The sequence below is a fragment of the Capra hircus genome, chromosome 20, assembly GCF_001704415.2.
Source record: "Capra hircus breed San Clemente chromosome 20, ASM170441v1, whole genome shotgun sequence".
Lineage (NCBI taxonomy): Eukaryota > Metazoa > Chordata > Mammalia > Artiodactyla > Bovidae > Capra > Capra hircus.
In genome coordinates, this window is record NC_030827.1 from 41,995,445 (window position 1) to 42,014,110 (window position 18,666).

Sequence of the window (18,666 nt, forward strand, 5' to 3'; positions counted from 1 at the left end):
TTCTTCTGTGATTTGTTGGTTATTCAGAAGTGTGTTGTTCAACCTCCATATGTTGGAATTTTTAATAGTTTTTCTCCTGTAATTGAGATCTAATCTTAATGCATTATGGTCAGAAAAGATGCTTGGAATGATTTCGATTTTTTTGAATTTATGAAGTTTAGATTTATGGCCCAGGATGTGATCTATCCTGGAGAAGGTTCCATGAGCACTTGAAAAAAAGGTGAAATTCTGACTAGAAGCTAAAAGCTTCTAGAAGCTAAAAGCTAAATTCTGACTAGAAGCCTTTTCATTTAAAGGTATAGAATTAAAGAAATACACAACGTACACAGAGAACTAATGGGGAAAAAAATTATATAGAGGCGTCTGTCTGTGCCTGCTGAATAGAAATAAGCTTTCCGTTTGAAATGTGCAGTTAAAGCAGAATAAGCCAGCGTGTCTCTTTTGCTCATGTGGAATACTCCCTCTGTGCCTCTGGAGAGGTTAAGGAAAAGTTATATGTGACTAGGTGTCCTTTCAAAAGTTTAATTTTTAAAGGTTTCTATGTGGATGGCAGAAAAGGACAGAATCGTCGTTCATTATGCCGAATGGCACAGACTCATTTACAGGGATGACATTATAGTTTTTATATAGTGTAGTTGCTATGATTAAAGGTTTTTAATGACATTTTTTTCCCTTTGGGGATGAGGCTTTCCTAGGGAAAAATCCGATTAATTTCTTCCCTACTTAGATTAAAGTCAATACTTAAAGACTTCTTAAGGGAATAAATGGCTTTGATTTCTCTTTCTTTAGAAACCAAGCTCTGTCCGCATCGATCAACTGGATCGTGAACAGTTCAACCCTGATGTGATTACTTTTCCGATTATCGTTCACTTTGGGATACGCCCTGCACAGTTGAGTTATGCTGGAGACCCACAGTAAGATATTTCTCGGTGTTTGTCTTAGCCAATTTCACCTTCTACCAACAGCTGAAGTTAGCAGGGAATCCTCTTTAGCGGATTTTTTTCTTTTTAAAAATTAAGATCTGAAATGAGCCATGTTTCCAAGTTTAGGTTACCAAATGAAACAAGTTATGGTGACTCCTGAAGAATTATTTTCTCTACATATTATTCGATAGATTATCCTTAGCAGTCTTGGTCAATATGAGTCCTGTATGTTTTTAACCTTTAAGGAATTTTCCTTTATCCATCATTATAGAACTTACTATTTTTATTTATTTTTTTCAGTGCTCTCTAGAGGAAAGTAGCACCATGTTGGTTCCTAGCACTGCTGCATTGATGTAGAGTTCTGATTCTGGGGAGGCATCTTAATAAGAGCTCAACATCCCATGCAAAGTCAAGGGTTATATTGGAAGGAGAAGCCATGACTTCTGTCTCTTAGAAGTGATGTTACTTTCCAACTGTCTTCCCTGTGGCTCAGAGGTTAAAGCGTCTGCCTCCAATGCAGGAGACCCGGGTTAGATCCCTGGGTCAGGAAGATCCCCTGGAGAAGGAAATGGTAACCTACTCCAGTATTCTTGCCTGGAGAATCCCATGGACGGAGAAGCCTACAGTCCGTGGGGTGGCAAAGAGTCGGACACGACTGAGCGACTTCACTTTCACTTTCTTTTCCAACTGGCACATTAGTGTTTTGCTGGGAGAAAATGAGGGTGTGTGGGAAGGGAAATAGCGCCATTAGAGTCTTCAGGAGTGTTTAGATTCCCTACTTTGTCAAACAAACCATTTCCTGATTTAATTTTTTTAAAGGATTCATAATGGGAGAAAAGGGCATGGGAGATTTTCAATTCATAAATCCAATTCTGGCTGATATATTAGAAGAGGCTAAAGGGTTTTGTTCTTTTTTTCCCTCCCTTTGGATAAAAGTATGAAGCAATGAGCCAGGCACTGTGTAAGTACTTCTTTCTTTCCTCCATTGTCTATAAAAAATGTTATCAGAAAGGAGAGACCCAGCAAAGGCCAAGAAAGGAGCAGTTTCAATATAACAGAAAATCTTTGGAAAGTCCCTTCTTGCCAGAAAAGTGTGAGTAGAATGTGATTAGGCTCATGTGGACTCTCAGCTGGCAGGAGTGTGAATTGATAAAAAACTGTATATTCTCTTCCTTCTCAGGATACTTTAACTTATTCGTTAGGCTGATCCAGGTTATAACATGTTTGACTTCAAAGATGGTTATTTTTGTCATGGTATATACAAATTGCTATATACCATTTGTCTTTCCCTTCCCAGTGGAAAAATGGATGTGAGCATCTGTGTATCTTGGGTATTATCATGAGGAGGGTTCTCTTTTCTCTTATTCTCCAGCTTTTACTTTCAGTGAAAGTGTTTCAGACACTGACAATATCTGCTGAGTAAGGGGTCTTTCTTTCAACAAACATCAGAAAGCATGTATTTAAATGTGTTACTTTAAAAGCGGTAACAATGAGAAACCATACATGTTTCTATCGATTTTTGTGTGTCTCTCTTGGAATTGCCTCCAGAGAGATTCATCCGTATAGTGACACCTCATTTTCAACCCACGTAGGCAATGATCCGCTTATTCATATATTCCAGATGACTCTTGGTCATCCAGCTGCTCCGTTCCTCCAGACCACGTCCTTCCTTAGAATGAAGGTCTGCAGCCATTAAGGATGTTCACAGGGATGCATTTATGATCGAGCAGGCCTGTGAGAACACCTGGCTTTATGGCGTTTCAGATTTGCCTTCTTTTCGTCTGAGACGTCCGTGTGTCCTTTTCCTCAGGTACCAGAAACTGTGGAAGAGTTATGTTAAGCTTCGCCACCTCCTAGCAAATAGTCCCAAAGTCAAACAGACTGACAAGCAGAAGCTGGCACAGAGGGAGGTTGGTATCGGACCCTCTTCACCTATGACTAATGATGATGTACTTCCGGTTTATCTGAGATTGTTGTTACACCACACTTTTAGAATAAGATGGAAAGATACTTTAAAAAAAAAAATCACACTTCGCTCCCCTCCTTATGTTAGTATGCTGATTTTTTTCATCTTTTAGTAGCTAAGGGACCATATTTTCTCCTTAAAAAGGCCAGTTTTTAAATAGATATTGGGAATGAATATAGCTTCTCTAAGAAGTTAATTTTAAAACTTCCCAGATTAGCCTTTTATCATTAATTAGACTGTACATAGGACCATATATTCAAGTTTCTTGGTCTTGGGTTGTAAAAGATTATCTTCTATATATCTGTTAGTTTAGTATGGTGAACTGATTTTGTGAGACTTTATATCCCAAATTCCATATTTCTTTACTAATGGGTAGTATTATCTATATTCCAGGGTCACTTGTGTTTTATATTTAAGAATAAAAAATAAATGGATTTAGTATCAATATAGATTTTGTCTCATTGAGGGTTTATTCTGCTGCCATAGTGTAAAAGCAGGGTTTTGAAGCTGAGAAAAGTGTTTGAATCTGACATTGTCACTTTTTGTGACTTGAGCCAGTCAGCTTCATTATGAAAGATGGAACCAAGGCCGAAAGAGACTGTCAGTGCACTCGGGAAAAGGGTGATGGTGTGGCCTTGGAGACATTCTATTTAACTTTCCTCCAGTGGTGTTTGGCCTATTAAAGTGTTAGTCATTCAGTCATATCAGACTCTTTGTGACCCCATGGACTGTAACCTGCCAGGCTCCTTTGTTCATGGAATTCTCCAGGCAAGAATCCTGGAGTGGGTTGTCATTCTCTTCTCCAGGGGATCTTCCCAACCCAGGGATAGGACCCTGGTCTCCTGCATTGCAGGCAGATTCTTTACTGTCTGAGCTACCCGGCCTGTATTAGTAGCTTAATCAGTGATGGAGGTGGTGGTGGTTCCTGTTGTTGTTATGAATTCCTAGGAGACTTTTTCTAATTGAATAAACATACAAGTATAAAATTATTTTTTATCATTAATTATTTGAAGGGTGGCCGTAAAAGGGAAGAGTAAATTCCTGTTTTACGTCTTGCAGCAGTTTAAATCATTGTCTTGTTTTAATAAAATATACCCTTGCTGCAGGGTTTGCAAATTAGAAGGCGTCTTTGAGAATTACATGGGTTTCTGGTTAATTTACTGATTGTCTTTCTTATATGTAAATGCTTAACATAAGGCTTGATTTAAATATAATTTTTACATGCAGATTTCAGATTCCAAACACCACATTTTGTTTCTTTTTCAGTTAAAGGGCATTTTTTTTCACAATTTTTCTTTTTTTTGACAAGGATCATTTTTAAAGTCTTTATTGAATTTGTTACAATTTTTCTTCTGTTTTATTCTTTGGGTTTTTGGCCATGAGGCATGTGGAGTCCTAGCTCCCCAACCAGGGATTGAACCTGAACCCCCAACATTGGGAGGCTACTGGATCACCAAAAAGTCTCCAAAAGGACATTTTTCATTTGAACTTGCCAGAGTAGCTTCTTTAGTTTGGTTTTTTCCTTCTCCATTTACCAGGAAAAGCTGGCTTATTCTCAAGGCCTTTCATTATTTTTTTAAAATCTAATTTGGCATGAAGAATTTTGACTACCTGAATGTAAGGGTGAATGAATCCAGCTAATTTACTAATGCTTGATGTTTGGCTTAGTATTGCTTTAGAACTGTCAGGTTACTCATCATAATGAGTTCTTTTCTAGGAAGCACTCCAAAAAATACGACAGAAGAATACCATGAGGCGAGAAGTAACAGTGGAGCTGAGTAGCCAAGGCTTCTGGAAAACTGGCATCCGTTCTGATGTCTGTCAGGTGATGACGCTTCTGAGAACACAATTATACCCAAACATCTCTTCCTTTAAAAGGCATCTGGCACTGAAGTCTTCCTAATTCTGAGAAGTTTCTGCAGGATGTATTACCTTGTAGCTAAATGGAACATCAACAGTACACTGTTTTCTATCGTTTGGGTTCTGTTTTTGTGTCAGTTTTCATGTTGTCTTGTGTAGTTGTGTGTGGTGCATGTGCGTGTGCCTGGCGGGGCCGTGGGAGGCGCTGACTTAGTAATGTTCAATTCTGTCTCCGCACATTGAGGCAAGGCAGGTCTGTTCTTCAAATGCGTCTGCCTGTTTGAGCATGTGGGTAAGTGCCTGTCAAAAGAGATACTCCGGCAGCTCTACAGGCAGATTCCTGAAGGTGGTGTGTACAAACATTCCAGACTGAGAACCCAGACTTATACTGCAGAGAGCTGAAAGTATTAAATGAGCAGAAACAGTATACATATTTGAGCCAAAGGATAGTATTTTTTCTTTGTGACGTGTTAGTCGCTCAGTTGTGTCTGACTCTGTGATCTCATGGACTGTAGCCCACCAGTCTAGTCCGCTGTATCTCAGTGATTCCTCTGTCCATGGAATTCTCCAGGCAAGAATGCTGGAGTGAGTTGCCGTTCCCTTCTCCAGGGCATCTTCCCGACCCAGTGAGTCTCCTGGACTGCAAGCAGATTCTTTACCAACTGAGCCATCAAGGAAGCCCAGCCCATTTTTGCGGGGTTGGGGGGTAGACTTAATAGAGGAACATCTCAGCAGTATATAACTGGCTCACTAAGAGGTATTTTTTTCCTTAAATGTGAATTTTTACCAAATTAGACATCCCTCAAATCCAGCATATTCTTTGACTGTTCACTTGATTCTTTTGTTACAATTGATATTGGTTGCACTCCATGGGAATTAAGTAAAGGAAATGATTATACAGACTGGGATCAGTGTGGTTTGCTGTGTTTAGCCTTTTGGAAGAATATTCCAAGCTGCCACTTACCTCTTGTGATGGTAGCACGTATTGTAATGAGTCCAGATACTCTTAGGTATTCATTTCATTGTAATGAGTTGTTTTTTTTTAAATCAATGCTGGCATTTAATTATTGTATTGAACAGTGGAATTTAATCCTATCATTAAAGGAATTGCTATGTAATTCATTTACCATGTGAAGCTAAATGTTTTTTTGCTGAACTGCTATTGATGCAGTATTGCTAAGTAGTTTGAAAATAATCATCTGTAGTGGATGCCAGTCTGTCTGAAAAGTCCTCAGTTATATTACCCATTGACGAATTTTTTTAACTGTAAATGCTTTCAGAAGTAGATATCTTACTTCCATTGATTGTTTCTTAGGGCCACTTGGAGCTATAATATCACCCATTTTTTCAGCTTGCTAGTGTTTCTCCAAAACCAACATAGCACTGTAACCCCAACATAGATGCTTAAGACATTGTAGTAACAGTGAATGGAATGTCCAGCCATCTGCTGATCTCAGTGACGTCAAAGTTGATTGTTTAAGAGATCCTGAAATTATGGAACTTTGAGAACTGGAAAGGATCTTAGAGTTCTTCTAGTTCAGTGATTTTTAAACTTATGTTTTTGATGTAACTGTGTAGTTTTTTTTTTTTTTTAATTAAACAAAACCCTGTGAAACCCTAATTTGTAAAAAGATAAAAAAAGAAAAACCAACTGATTGATTGGTGACTAGTGGGTGTGGAGGGAGTGTCCCATTGTCTGTGGAGCAGTTCCTAGATCAGTTTAGTTCCACTGAACACAATTTTTTTTTTAAAGTTTGAGCTCTTTCTGCCCTTTCTTTTGGTAAAACAAATAGGGGTCCTGAATGAACCCTGTAGTTTTATGTCCTTCAGCTGTGTCACAAGAACCTAACTCTGGCTTCCCAGCTGGATTGGAAGCAGCTGGATGACTAGGTTATCTTCTCTCGCTCTCTGTATATATTACATTTTTACATGCTATTTTGAGGTTGATAGGAAAATCCCATGGACAGAAGAGCCTGGCGGGCTGCAGTCCATGGGGTCTCAAAGAATTGCACATGACTGAGTATGTGCGTAGCCAGAAACAGTCAGTTCCTGTGTTTGACTGGCTGGAGACAAGGTTCCTGAGCAGGACTTGGCCAAAGATGAATGCTTCTTGTGTGATGATGGCTCCTCCACGTGGAGGACTCCTGCTGTTCCAAAGACAGCCAGCTGGTGGAAGCCAGGCTTCCATCCTCCAGTCCTACTTTTTCACAAGTTGCATTGCCTCTTAACTATAGTTTCTTATCTCAGAATAGATGTTTTCGTTTTCATGTGTGTTCATCAAAAAAGATGACAGGAGAGGTGTTGTTGTTCAGTCGCTCATTTGTGTCCGACTCATTTTGTGACCCTGTGGACTGCAGCACACCATGCTTTCCTGTCCTTCACCATCTCCCGGAGTTTGCTCAGGTGGCGTGTAATATGAAGTAAAAGTGGTTAGTATTTTTGGTAATGAAGAATAAGAATCTGACTGAGAAATAACAGTTAAATGAAATCTATACATGGAATACGCTGAGTAACCCTGAAGCCTGTGGAGAAATGAACTCATATTTAGTTTTAAGATAAAATGGCTGAGTGCATCTCTGAAATCCTGGGGTGGGGGCCGGGTAGGGTAATAATAATTGCTGGTGGGTTGCTGGCAAAAGCCTTGTGATGCTGTCTGGCAGCCACTGGCAATAAAGCTGTTGTGTTGAATCTAAGGCAGAGCAACCTGAGTCCCAGTTTCTCATTCTGGAAGTGTAATTTCCCAACCACAGCAGTTACCAAGGGTTGTTACGAGATTAGAAAATTCTACCTGATATGCCCCAACCAGTGTTAGGAGGAATGAAAACATAGAGGTGGTCCTGTAACCTGGAATTACATGTCAACTAATCGCAGACTTGAACCATGTTTAGAGAGAAACTGTTGAAAGATTTCTCAGTGTCACCGCTTGTTAGAATGAATTCCGGGTAATACAGAAGAAAAAGCAGGAGTCAAAACCTGATACTGAGGCTGAGAAATTCAGCATTATAACTCAGAAGAGGAAAAGCATCATCTCTCTATGGTGTCTGTACTTTAAGAACAAGGTTTTGCACACCAAAGTTGACTTGGTGACTTAGAAGAGTAGGTACCTGTGCCCTGTGCTACCAAGCGGGAGGTCCATGGAAATCAATAAACTGAATCCTGAGGATGGAGGATGAAAAAATGTGACACACAGAGACGTCAAAAAAGGAGCCAAGAAACTATGTCAGTTTAACATATAACCAGTCTGAGGCCCATGTGAAACTGGAAAAAACTAGAAGGCAGGGTGCCTGAAGAAAATTGAAAAGAAGAACAGAGTGGTGGTGAGTGCTGTGTAGACAGAGAGTTGTGTTTGGGCTACAGTGAGTCCACTACATGCGAACCTTCAAGTTGTGGACTTCGAAAGATGCAAACGTGTTTGAATGTTCAGCCAGGTAAGGTAATTCACGTGTCTGATGTACATTGTCACATGTATGCATCCTCTGTGGGTAGTTGTGCTTTTGTGTACTATATAGCACTGTTAGAGTACAGTGGTATATAGTATCTTTATTTCAAGCCCAGGATATCTGGGAGCAACATAAAAGTAGCAGCAATGTAGCTGGTACTGCTAAGAAGCGCCATGCAATAATGATGGAAACAAAAGTGAAAACTGAGAGAGTGGAGCGAGGCAAAAAAGGTGGTAGATGTCACTCGTTCTCACAGCATGAATTGTTCAGACAGCAGCACGATTCTCAAGTACAAGGACAAGGTGATGGAACATGTGATGATGTTCTGCTGCTGCCAATGCTGTCGATGGTAATATTGAATGAGCCTGGACAAGTGATGGAGGAGATGGAGGAACTTCACAGTATGTGGATGCAGGATCAGCAGGGAGCCCTGGGCTTGATCCCTGGTCAGGAAACTAGATCCTACCTGCTGCAACTAAAAAAAATGATCCCGCATGCCACATTGAAGATCAAAGATCCCAAAGATCCCACGTGCCACAGCTGAGACCCAGCACAGCCAAATAAAAATAAATCAAACAAGTAAATAAAGTGAAAGCAGTTTCTAGAAATGAATGGAGATGCTTAGTGATTGTGTGTGGTCTCAACATTGCAAAGATTGATCATTTAACAAACTGAGCTGGAGTCTTATAGAGAACCTCGAGACTTATTTGTCAGGGATACAAAATGGACGTTGGTCGTACCTACCTTTCTGTGGTGTTCACAAGAACCATACTTACTTGGAAAGAGACCCTGGCTCTATTTGGAGCAAGTTTAGAGGAAGTGATGAAGGGACTCACAGCTGTTTCGTGTGAGTAAAGAATAAAGAAAATAAGACTTAGTTTGGTGAAGAGAAGATGTGGGAACTTTGCCATTAAATGTATTTTGTTCTTTTCTGGGGTAGATCAGAGGGATAGACTATTTTCTAATAATCAGCATACTCAGAAGATAGTTCATTTCTTAACAGGTAATGATTCTTCTCTCGCTGGAGATACGAAAACAACTCACCAGTTTGAATTCATACTTTAGAAAGATAGTTACACTGCATAGTCTTCATGACCCCTCCTCCTTGAGTGCTTAGCCTCAATTACCATGAGCCCTGTGCAGTTGAAATGCCTGGGAAACTGCATTATACTTTGACCGCATACTTTGTTTCCTTATTGTTGTGTTTTTTAATACAGCATGGATCAAAACATAGTGGACAAAATGCCAGTAATTCGAATCAGAATAGGATATCTCTGGGAAGCCCCTGGGGGCGAAAAGAGTGTCTCCATCTTTTTTCTTTCCCACAGCTATTATAAGCCCTGCATGTGGAGGTGCTCAATACATATTTACTGAATTAAACTGGAAAGAAAGACTTTTCTGTTGATTAAAGATCCTTTTTGGGAGAACTAATCTTTCTTTATAAGTTAATACAGGGAACTGATTTCTGTAATTTCAAGCAAATCCATTACCATGTATTTTTAAATAATGTCAGCTTAAAATACTTCAAAGACTAAAATGATAGAAAGCACATGTCAGTCATTCTGTGGGCTGTGCCCATCCTCCAGGTTCTGATGAATAAGAATGACTTCTTCATTCTCTTGATTTCTAGGGAAACGTTATTAAAAAAAGGAAAAAGATACGCTCTCCATGAAATTGTCTCCCAATAAGGAATCTATAGCCAAATGAAAAGTGATTGAAATAAAAGTTCTGTGTCCTCAGGTGATTTAACTGTATTGATGGTTTTTATAAAAGTTATCTCATAATGTTAGATTGAGTGTTAAACCTGGAATGGCCCTTCGAGATCATCTGGCTGAGAAGTTCTTACCCAGAGGCTAATGATGGGCTTTATAGATCTGTGAACTCATTAAAATTCCATAAAATTTTTGCGTGTTTGTGCACACAGGCCTTTTTCTGGGGAAAGACTCATTTTACTTAGATCTCAGAAGTGCCTTGACCCTGACAAAGTTTCAGAATTTGTGAGTCCTAATCCATTCCCTTTGAATTAAAGAAACAAGGAGGTACAGAAATTCTCATGGCTTCCTCAAGGCTACACTGCTGGCTGCTGATGAACCAGGGCTCTTCCTACTTCAGTGAGGGCCACACATGCCCTCTTCTAAGCAGCCTTTTGTATTTACTCATTTGATTCTTTTAACTGTCCTTGAAGGTAGCTACACCAGTTATCCTCAGTTGACAGGTGAGGAAACAGAAACAGAGAGGTTAAGTAGCTTACCCTAAGTCCCAGGATGGGTGAACGACAGAGCAGAATTTGGACCCAGGCGCTCTGGTTCCAGAGACTGTATCTCTAACAACTTAGTCCACTGCCCCTTGCAGAGGGTATGCCAGGGTGCCATGCTGCCAGAACACTGTTTTAAGACTTTGGGAGATGGGATTTGGGATGTAAAAAATCTTTTCTGTTTGCTGTAAAATGAATGAAATATTTTTTAATACATTTTTAGAGAATTAAACATTGAAATGTGCTTTTTCCTAGCATGCCATGATGCTGCCAGTTCTGACCCATCATATTCGCTACCACCAGTGCCTAATGCATCTGGACAAGTTGATAGGATATACTTTCCAAGATCGTTGCCTGTTACAGGTGAGAGTTACTCTCCTGTACATTTATATAATAACAAGATAGGAGTAATTCATCTTGCAGGTTACAAGTGGAGTATGGAGAATATTCTGGAGAGGATGAGGATGTCTAGAAACATAGCCTTCTCCATTACTCTACTCTGATTGCCACTTCCAAACCCCTTTCCTCACTTTTTTTTTTAGACTGTCCCTAAAGAAATAGACCAAAGCTTCCAGATTTGCCTGTCAAACCTGAGCTCTTCTTTCATTTTTTCCTCTTTTGTGACTCTTCTTTCCAGGTGCTGTGTATTCTAATTCTCTGAAAGATGTGGGTTTTTAGGTTTGTTTGTGGAAGAGGACTTGGACCAAAGCTCTGGAAATTTGACACTGGAGAAAATGGAAAGTTTGGGGCTTAAAATTTAATCAGATAAACAAGTCTCTTTCCTGTTTCAATTTTGATGGGGCTTCTATGCTTTTTTTTTTTTTTTTTGGTTTTTATTAAATTTTTTTTATGCTGAGTTTTTAAAACTGAACTTATGTCTTTGGAATTTTAGCTGGCCATGACCCACCCAAGTCATCACTTAAATTTTGGAATGAATCCTGATCATGCCAGGAATTCTTTGTCTAACTGTGGAATTCGGCAGCCCAAATATGGAGATAGAAAAGTTCATCACATGCACATGCGAAAAAAAGGTCCGTTTGGATTACACTCTCCTCTTTTGCTCTGTATCCCCTGCTGTAAATTAAATCCCCACCAGGAATGGTTCCCTGGTAACTGTTTCATTCTGCCATCGTTTACTGCTTCTTGACTCATATGTAGTGACATTTACTTTGAGCACAGCATTATAATAAGAGTGAATGCATTTTTGAGAAGATTTAATTTCTCCTATCAAAAAGTGTTTAAAGTAACTAAGTTGATCAAACTTGTCCACATGCAAGTCAAATTGGAGTGAGATGAATAATTTTCTTTCTGGATGTCATATGATGGTTCTGGAATGCTTCTAACAATATTGACTTGTGATTTTTTTAAAAAAAATAGGAATTAACACCTTAATAAATATTATGTCACGCCTTGGCCAAGATGACCCAACTCCCTCAAGGTAAAGTAAATTTTTTTTATATTAGTTTTGTTGAAATAGAATTCACATACCATACAATTCATCCATTTAAAGTGCATACAATTCGGTGGTTTTTGGTATCTTCACAAAATGGTGTACCTGTGATCACTGTCTAATTTTAGAGCATTTTCGTCATGCCCAAAGGAAACCTCATACTCCGTATTTCCCTCAGGTTGCCCAGCCCTAGGCAACCAGCAGTCTTCTTTTAATCCACTTTTAATTTTTGTGAATTTGCCTATTCTGAACATTTTGTATAAATGGTATCATACAATATGTGGTCTTTTGTGACTGGTGTATTTTACTTTATGTAATGCTTAGAAGGTTTATCCATGTTGTCATATATATTAGTTCTTCATTTCTTTTTATTGCCAAATAATATTCCATGGTATAGGTAGACCACATTTTGTTTATCTGGTCATCAGATTGATGGTCATTTGTTCTTTTTCCTTTTTGGTTATCTTGAATGATGTTGCTATGATTATTTGTGTGCAGGTTTTTGTATGGACATGTTTTGAGTTTTCTTGGGTATATAAGTGAAGTGGAATATCTGGATGATATAGTAACTCTGTTTCACCTTTCCCTTAAGGAACTGCCAGACTGTTTCCAAAGAGTCTGTACCATTTTATATTCCTAGTAGCAATATATGAAAGTTCTGGTTTCTTTGCATCTTTCCCAACTCTTGTTATTAGCTGTCTTTTTGAACCTGGGCTCCCTGCTGCTACTGCTAATTCGCTTCAGTCGTGTCCGACTCTGTGCGACCCCATAGACGGCAGCCTACCAGGCTCTGCCGTCCCTGGGATTCTCCAGGCAAGAACACTGGAGTGGGTTGCCATTGCCTTCTCCAATACATGAAAGTGAAAAGGGATGAAGTCACTCAGTCGTGTCCGACTCTTCACGACCCCATGGACTGCAGCCTTCCAGGCTCCTCCGTCCATGGGATTTTCCAGGCAAGAGTACTGGAGTGGGGTGCCATTGCCTTCTCTGGGGCTTCCTAGTGGAAATGAAATATTATCTCATTGTGGTTTTGTTGTATTTCTCTGATCACTAATGATGTTGAGCATCTTTTCATGTGCTTTTGGGTCATTCATATATCTCTGCTGGAGAAATATCTATTTGGATCCTTTTTCCATTTTTTAATCAAGTTACTTTTTGTTATTGAGTTACAATCGTTTTTTTGTGTGTATTCAGATACAAATCCCTTATCAGGTACATGATTTGTAAAAAATTTTTTTCTCATTCTGTAGATCATCTTTTTAATGTTTTAATGAAGCACAGAAGTTTTGATTAATTCCAAATAATAGACAAATTATGTTACTTTCATTCCTTTTGCTTTTGGTGTCATGTCTAAGAAACCATTGCCTAATCTAAAGTCATAGAGATTTACGTCTGTTTCTTCTAAGAGCTTTATGGCTTTTTCTCTCACATTTAGATCTTTGGTCTGTTCTGAGTTAGAACTGATATGACATAGAGGTCCAGCTGCTTCCTTTGGCTTGCAGATATCCACTTATCCCAGCACCACCACTCTTGAAAAGGCTAATCTTTCCCCACTGAGTCACCTTGGTTGAAATCACCCTCATTGAAAATCACCTGATGGTATATATGGGGGTATATTTTTGACTCTTAGTTCATTCCATTGACCTGTGTGCCTGATCTTAAGCCACTACCGCATTGCTTTGATTACTGTGGCTTTGTAATAAGTTTTGCAACCTAGAAATGCAAGTTCCCTTTTCTAGCTAGCTTTCTTTTTTTTTTTTTAAGATTGTTTGGCTATTCTAGGCCTATTACCTTTCCACATGAATTTTTTAATTAGTTAAACTTTTGCAAAGAAGCTAGCTGGAATTTTGATAGGGATTGTGGTAAATCTATAGGTGAGTTTGTGAATGATTACCATCTTAATATTAAGTCTCCTGCTTAATACTTCTCCTGTTCCCTGAACATTAAATGTCTTTGTCTCTCATTTGTTGTCTTTAATTTCTTAGTAATGTTTTTTAGGTTCCAGAGTACACATTTTGTATGTCTTTTGTTGAATTTATTCCCAAGTATTTTATTCTTTACAGTGCTATTCTAAATGAAATTATTTTTATAATTTTTATTTTGGGATTGTTCATTGCAAGCATATAGGGAATACAGTTGATTTTTTATTTTGATCTTGTATCTTGCAACCTTGATGAGCTCATTTGTTAGCTCCAATAGTTTTTTAGTTGATTCCTTAAGATTTTCTGGGATTCCTTGATAGCTCAGTTAGTAAAGAATCTGTCTGCCACGCAAGAGATTGGTTTGATCCCTGGGTTGGGAGGATCCCCTGGAGAAGGGAAAGGCTGCTCACTGCAGTATTCTGGCCTGGAGAATTCCATGGTCTGTATAGTCATGGGGTCGCAAAGAGTCAGAATGACTGGGCGACTTTCACTTCACTTCAAGATTTTCTATGTAGACGATCATTTCACCTGTAAATAGAGATAGTTTTACTTTTTCCTTTTCAGACTCAGTTCCATTCAGTTCAGTCTCTCAGTCATGTCCGACTCTTTGCAACCCCACGGACTGCAATACATCAGGTCTCCCTGTCCATCACTAACTCCCAAAGCTTGTTCAAACTCATGTCCATTGAGTCGGTGACACCATCCAACCATCTCATCCTCTGTTGTCCCCTTCTCCTTTTGCTTTCAATCTTTCCCAGCATCAGGATCTTTTCCAGTGAGTCAGTCCTTTGCATCAGGTGGCCAAAGTGTTGTAGCTTCAGCATCAGTCCTTCCGATGAATATTCAGGACTGATTTCGTTTAGGATTGACTGGTTTGATCTCCTTGCAGTCCAAGAGACTCTCAAGAATCTTCTCTAGCACCACAGTTCAAAAGCATCAATTCTTCGGCACTCAGCTTTCTTTATGGCCTTACATCCATCCTTCTCACATCCTTTTCACATCCATTCAGCCAACTCTCACATCCATCCTTTTCAGGCTGGATGCCTTTTATTTCATTTTCTTAATCTGGTTGCCCTAGCTAGCATCTTTAGTACAATATCCTGTAAAAGTGGTGAGAGAGGCTCCTTGCCTTCTTCTTAATCTTAAAAGGAAGACATTCTTTTACCATTGTGTATGAGTTTTTCATAGGTGCCTTTTATCATATTGAGGAAGTTCCCTCCTGTTCCTACTTGGTGTTAATATTTTTGTCATGAGAGTGTGTTGAATTTTGTCAAATGCTTTTTCTGTATCTATTAAGATAACCATGCTTTTTAAAATTTTATTTTATTCACATTGTGTTATATTAATTGATTTGGGGGTGTTAAACCAACCTTGCCTTCCTGGGATACATTATACTTGATCATGGTGTATAGTCCTTATACGGTGTGTTTAGGTAGAATTTAGTCTGCTGGTTTTGTGCTGAGGATTTCGGGCCTATAGTTTTCCTTTCCTTTGATGTTTTTGTCTGATTTCATTATTAGGATAATACTAGCCTCATATAATGGGTTGGAAAGTTTTATGTGTTAACTTTCCCTGTCTTACTTCTTGATTTTAAAAGCTACCTTCATACATTAATACTTTCACTTTCGTGTGGCCTTGAGCCCCTGAAGAAGCTGGGAAGGAAGTAGGTGGGGTCCAAATAAACTCATTAACATCCGAGAAAATGGAATGGAAGCAAATAGCTGATGGCTGCTGAGGCTCTGAGGTTGCTTTCAGGAGGCTTATCTTTGTTTGTGAAGCACAGCAGGTTCTATTTTGAAAGCCAGTACAGGAGACTGTTTGAGACAGACTTGCTTTTTTAACCCTGGGGCACTGAAAAGTTGAATAGTCAGGCCTGTCCCTCTTAGGAAGCAGACTTAGATGGATGAAAGGTGGGGAGAGTGGGGTTAGACTTGAGACACTGCTGCGGCTGGTAATGGCCTCTTCAGCCAGGTGAGTGCCCAGTCGAGCTGGCACAGCTTCCTCCCCTACCTTTTTCTTCATGTATCCTTTTTCTTTTCAAATAGGCTTGCCTTGAGGTTGCTCTCTTTTAAGGTTATCATGAACCAAACCGTCTTTTCCTCTTCAATCAAGAGGTAAAAAGAAAGGCAGGCCGAAACTTTAAAATTCCAGTTTGAAGATGATCACACGTCTCACTACTGTGTTCCTTGCGAGTCTAAGATCAGAAAAGAACTGTCTAATTAGAGGAGCCTTAATCACACCCTCAGGGATAGCATGGCCCTGGTTTCCCTATACCCTGCTATACTGTGAAGTCTTCAGATGGCCAGTTCTGTATTTTAATAAGTAGCACCCTGGGTCCCCTGCAGCCCCCTTCAGCAGGGCTATACATGCCATTGACCCATTCTTTTTCAGTGATGAAAGCACAGGTTTAAGTGATCTTTGTCTCATCCACCCCACCCACAGCTGTTGGCATATAAATTATGTCTTTTTGATAGCACTGTTTAAACCTCATGGTTTATGTTTTCCAGCTGTGTTCTTTGTGAATTTACATTTTGAAAATGATACCACTGATAGAGAATAGACATGCTTTCTCTTGTCTTTTGACTTCTGTTCTGGCCTTTGTGGCTCTTGTGCTGAGAGTTTCCTGCCTTCTGTCCAATCTTTTTGCTGATGCAGAATTGACCCCAGCTTTCTATTCAGAAAGAGCCTCCTTGCCTCGGCAGCCAGTCTGGCGGCTGCTTGGCTGTGGCTGTGTAGTAGCCCCAGCTGTGCACGGCCCTGGGAGCTGTACTGAAGAAATGCAGACAGATTTAATCCAACAGACATTTGTCCAGTGCCTTTTGAGTGTGAGGCAGTTCACAGGTATTTTGGTTAGGATTTGGCGCTGTCACTGCCGGGCCCAGGTTCAGTTCCCAGTCAGGGAAGCCTTTCTTTTTCCTCTCTGCCTGCCACCTACCAACCTCCTCAGCATGACCATACCCTTAGTGATTGTGGCTCAGATGGTAAAGAATCTGTCTGCAGTGCAGGAGACCTGGGTTCAATCCCTAGGCCAGGAAGATCCCCCAGAGAAGGGAGCGGCAACCCACTCCAGTATTCTTGCCTAGAGAATTCCATGGACAGAAGAGTCTAGCGTGCTACAGTCCATGGGGTCTCAAAGAGTTGGACACGACTGTGCAACTGACGTTTTCACTTCTTTCAAAGGCAAGTAAGACATAGCCCCTGCTCACCAGGAGGTATGACTACCTGGGGTGGGGTAAGAGTTCCATAAACATGCATAATATAAGGAAGACTCTGCTAAGCACTTCAGTGAAGGTCAAAAACACAACAGCCATGCCAGACTGCTGTGGGGCCAAAGAGAGCTCTGGTGGTGGTTCAGGGGTTATGGGTCAGTTATATACCATGCACTTGAATAATTGAGTTCACTTGAAACAACGTGCCCTCTTCCCTGTTTGTTTCTTAGTTTGCTATTATAAAGTGGGATGCGGTAGTCTGCTCCTTGGAAGTATTTGTACATGTTTGAAACAAACACTGCAGTTTCAAGCATCAGTGGGTATATTTCCTCCCAAGCAAGCCTGCTCAGAATTTTAGACTTGAGAAAGGAACAAGACAGCCAGTAGGCTAGTAGGTTGTTTGGGCATCCGTGTCCAGGACTGCAGGTGGAGGAACAGGGCAGATTGGGGAGCTGGGTGGAGTTCTTCCCCAGCCCCACCGAAAGCCACTCCTCCCAACCCTGCCCATCCTGCCATGCAGTTAGTGCCGCCTTCTGTCGGGTCTTCCTCCAGACGGCCTCTCCAGGCGTCATCTTGCTATTTTTAGAGCCTCCATTCTAGTTTGTAGCTGTAAACTGCTTGAAGGCTTTTTGTGATATCGCGTCACCTGCTGAATACGTCTGAACCTCCTCGCCTGACAATCCCAGCACCTGGTGACCCAGGCCACCCTTCCAGGCACATTGCTGTCTTCCCCGTAGCCTTCTGCACACCAGTAAGACTAAAATACTTCCTGTGCACTCGAGCGTACCCTCTCCCTTCCCTGAATGCCGGCAGTCATTGTTGCTGCGCTCACTTTCTGCCAGCATTTCTTTTATGGTGCAAGTTTCCGTTCTCCCAGGTACTATTAATATTTTGTGTCATAGTTTTTTTTTTAATACTGTGAGCATTTGGAAGGTCTTTGATCCTACTCTCTCTCTTCTTTTTTTCAAATTCTTTTTCTTTTCCAATTAGTGCCTTTCAGAAAGCAGGGGCCCAGTAAATAAGGCTTAAAGGAAAGAAGGCCATTCATGATACTACTTTTATTCCAGGTTTTTTACCTGTTGACTAGAAACAGGGAAATGGGAGCATTAGGAAAGGTCATGGTCAGAGCCTTCAGAAGTTTAACGGCTGGTGAGTCTCGTAATCTGATTTGGAATCAGCTAGTATTTACAAAAGACATAAGGACTTAAAAATTAATAGATAAAAATCTGCCTGCCTATCAAAACTACAAAATAATTAACTTTTATGGTTACAAGTTAACCTGTCAGTTTTTGAAGTGTCACTGTTGAACCGCATAAATCTCAGCTGTATAGTTATATTTAACTAATGCAAATCACAGGGAAATGTTACCACAGCGAAGGTCTCTGAAGGTTTAGGCATTTGGTCGCATTCAGGGGATCCATGTTATTAGTAGGACCTTTGGGAATGAGGGGCCAGAAGACTGTAATGGAGAAGTAAGAAACTCAAGCAGCCTTCCTTTGTTGTGTTTTGTTTTGCTTGGTAGAGTCATTGCTGGACATAATGTGTGAGGATCTATGGGATCAATGGAGAAACACGTATAGACTGTTTATTAAGGTCTGTTTAAGGAAACGGTAGTTGCAGAGTACCCTTTCAGTCATGCTAA

The 18,666-nt window shown here is 40.2% G+C and overlaps 1 protein-coding gene across 3 annotated transcripts in view; it reads left to right on the forward strand.

Moving 5' to 3' along the window:
- DROSHA (drosha ribonuclease III) overlaps positions 1-18,666 on the forward strand; it is a 123,120-nt gene that overhangs the window by 64,566 nt on the left and 39,888 nt on the right. For 2 of the 3 annotated variants that reach the window (XM_018065630.1, XM_018065628.1), the window contains 6 exons: positions 790-914; positions 2,734-2,833; positions 4,607-4,714; positions 10,699-10,806; positions 11,336-11,474; positions 11,821-11,881. In XM_018065630.1, the coding sequence (XP_017921119.1) occupies positions 790-914; positions 2,734-2,833; positions 4,607-4,714; positions 10,699-10,806; positions 11,336-11,474; positions 11,821-11,881 (641 nt within the window). The remainder of the gene's footprint in view (positions 1-789; positions 915-2,733; positions 2,834-4,606; positions 4,715-10,698; positions 10,807-11,335; positions 11,475-11,820; positions 11,882-18,666) is intronic. The other variant, XM_018065629.1, reaches the window with a different exon arrangement.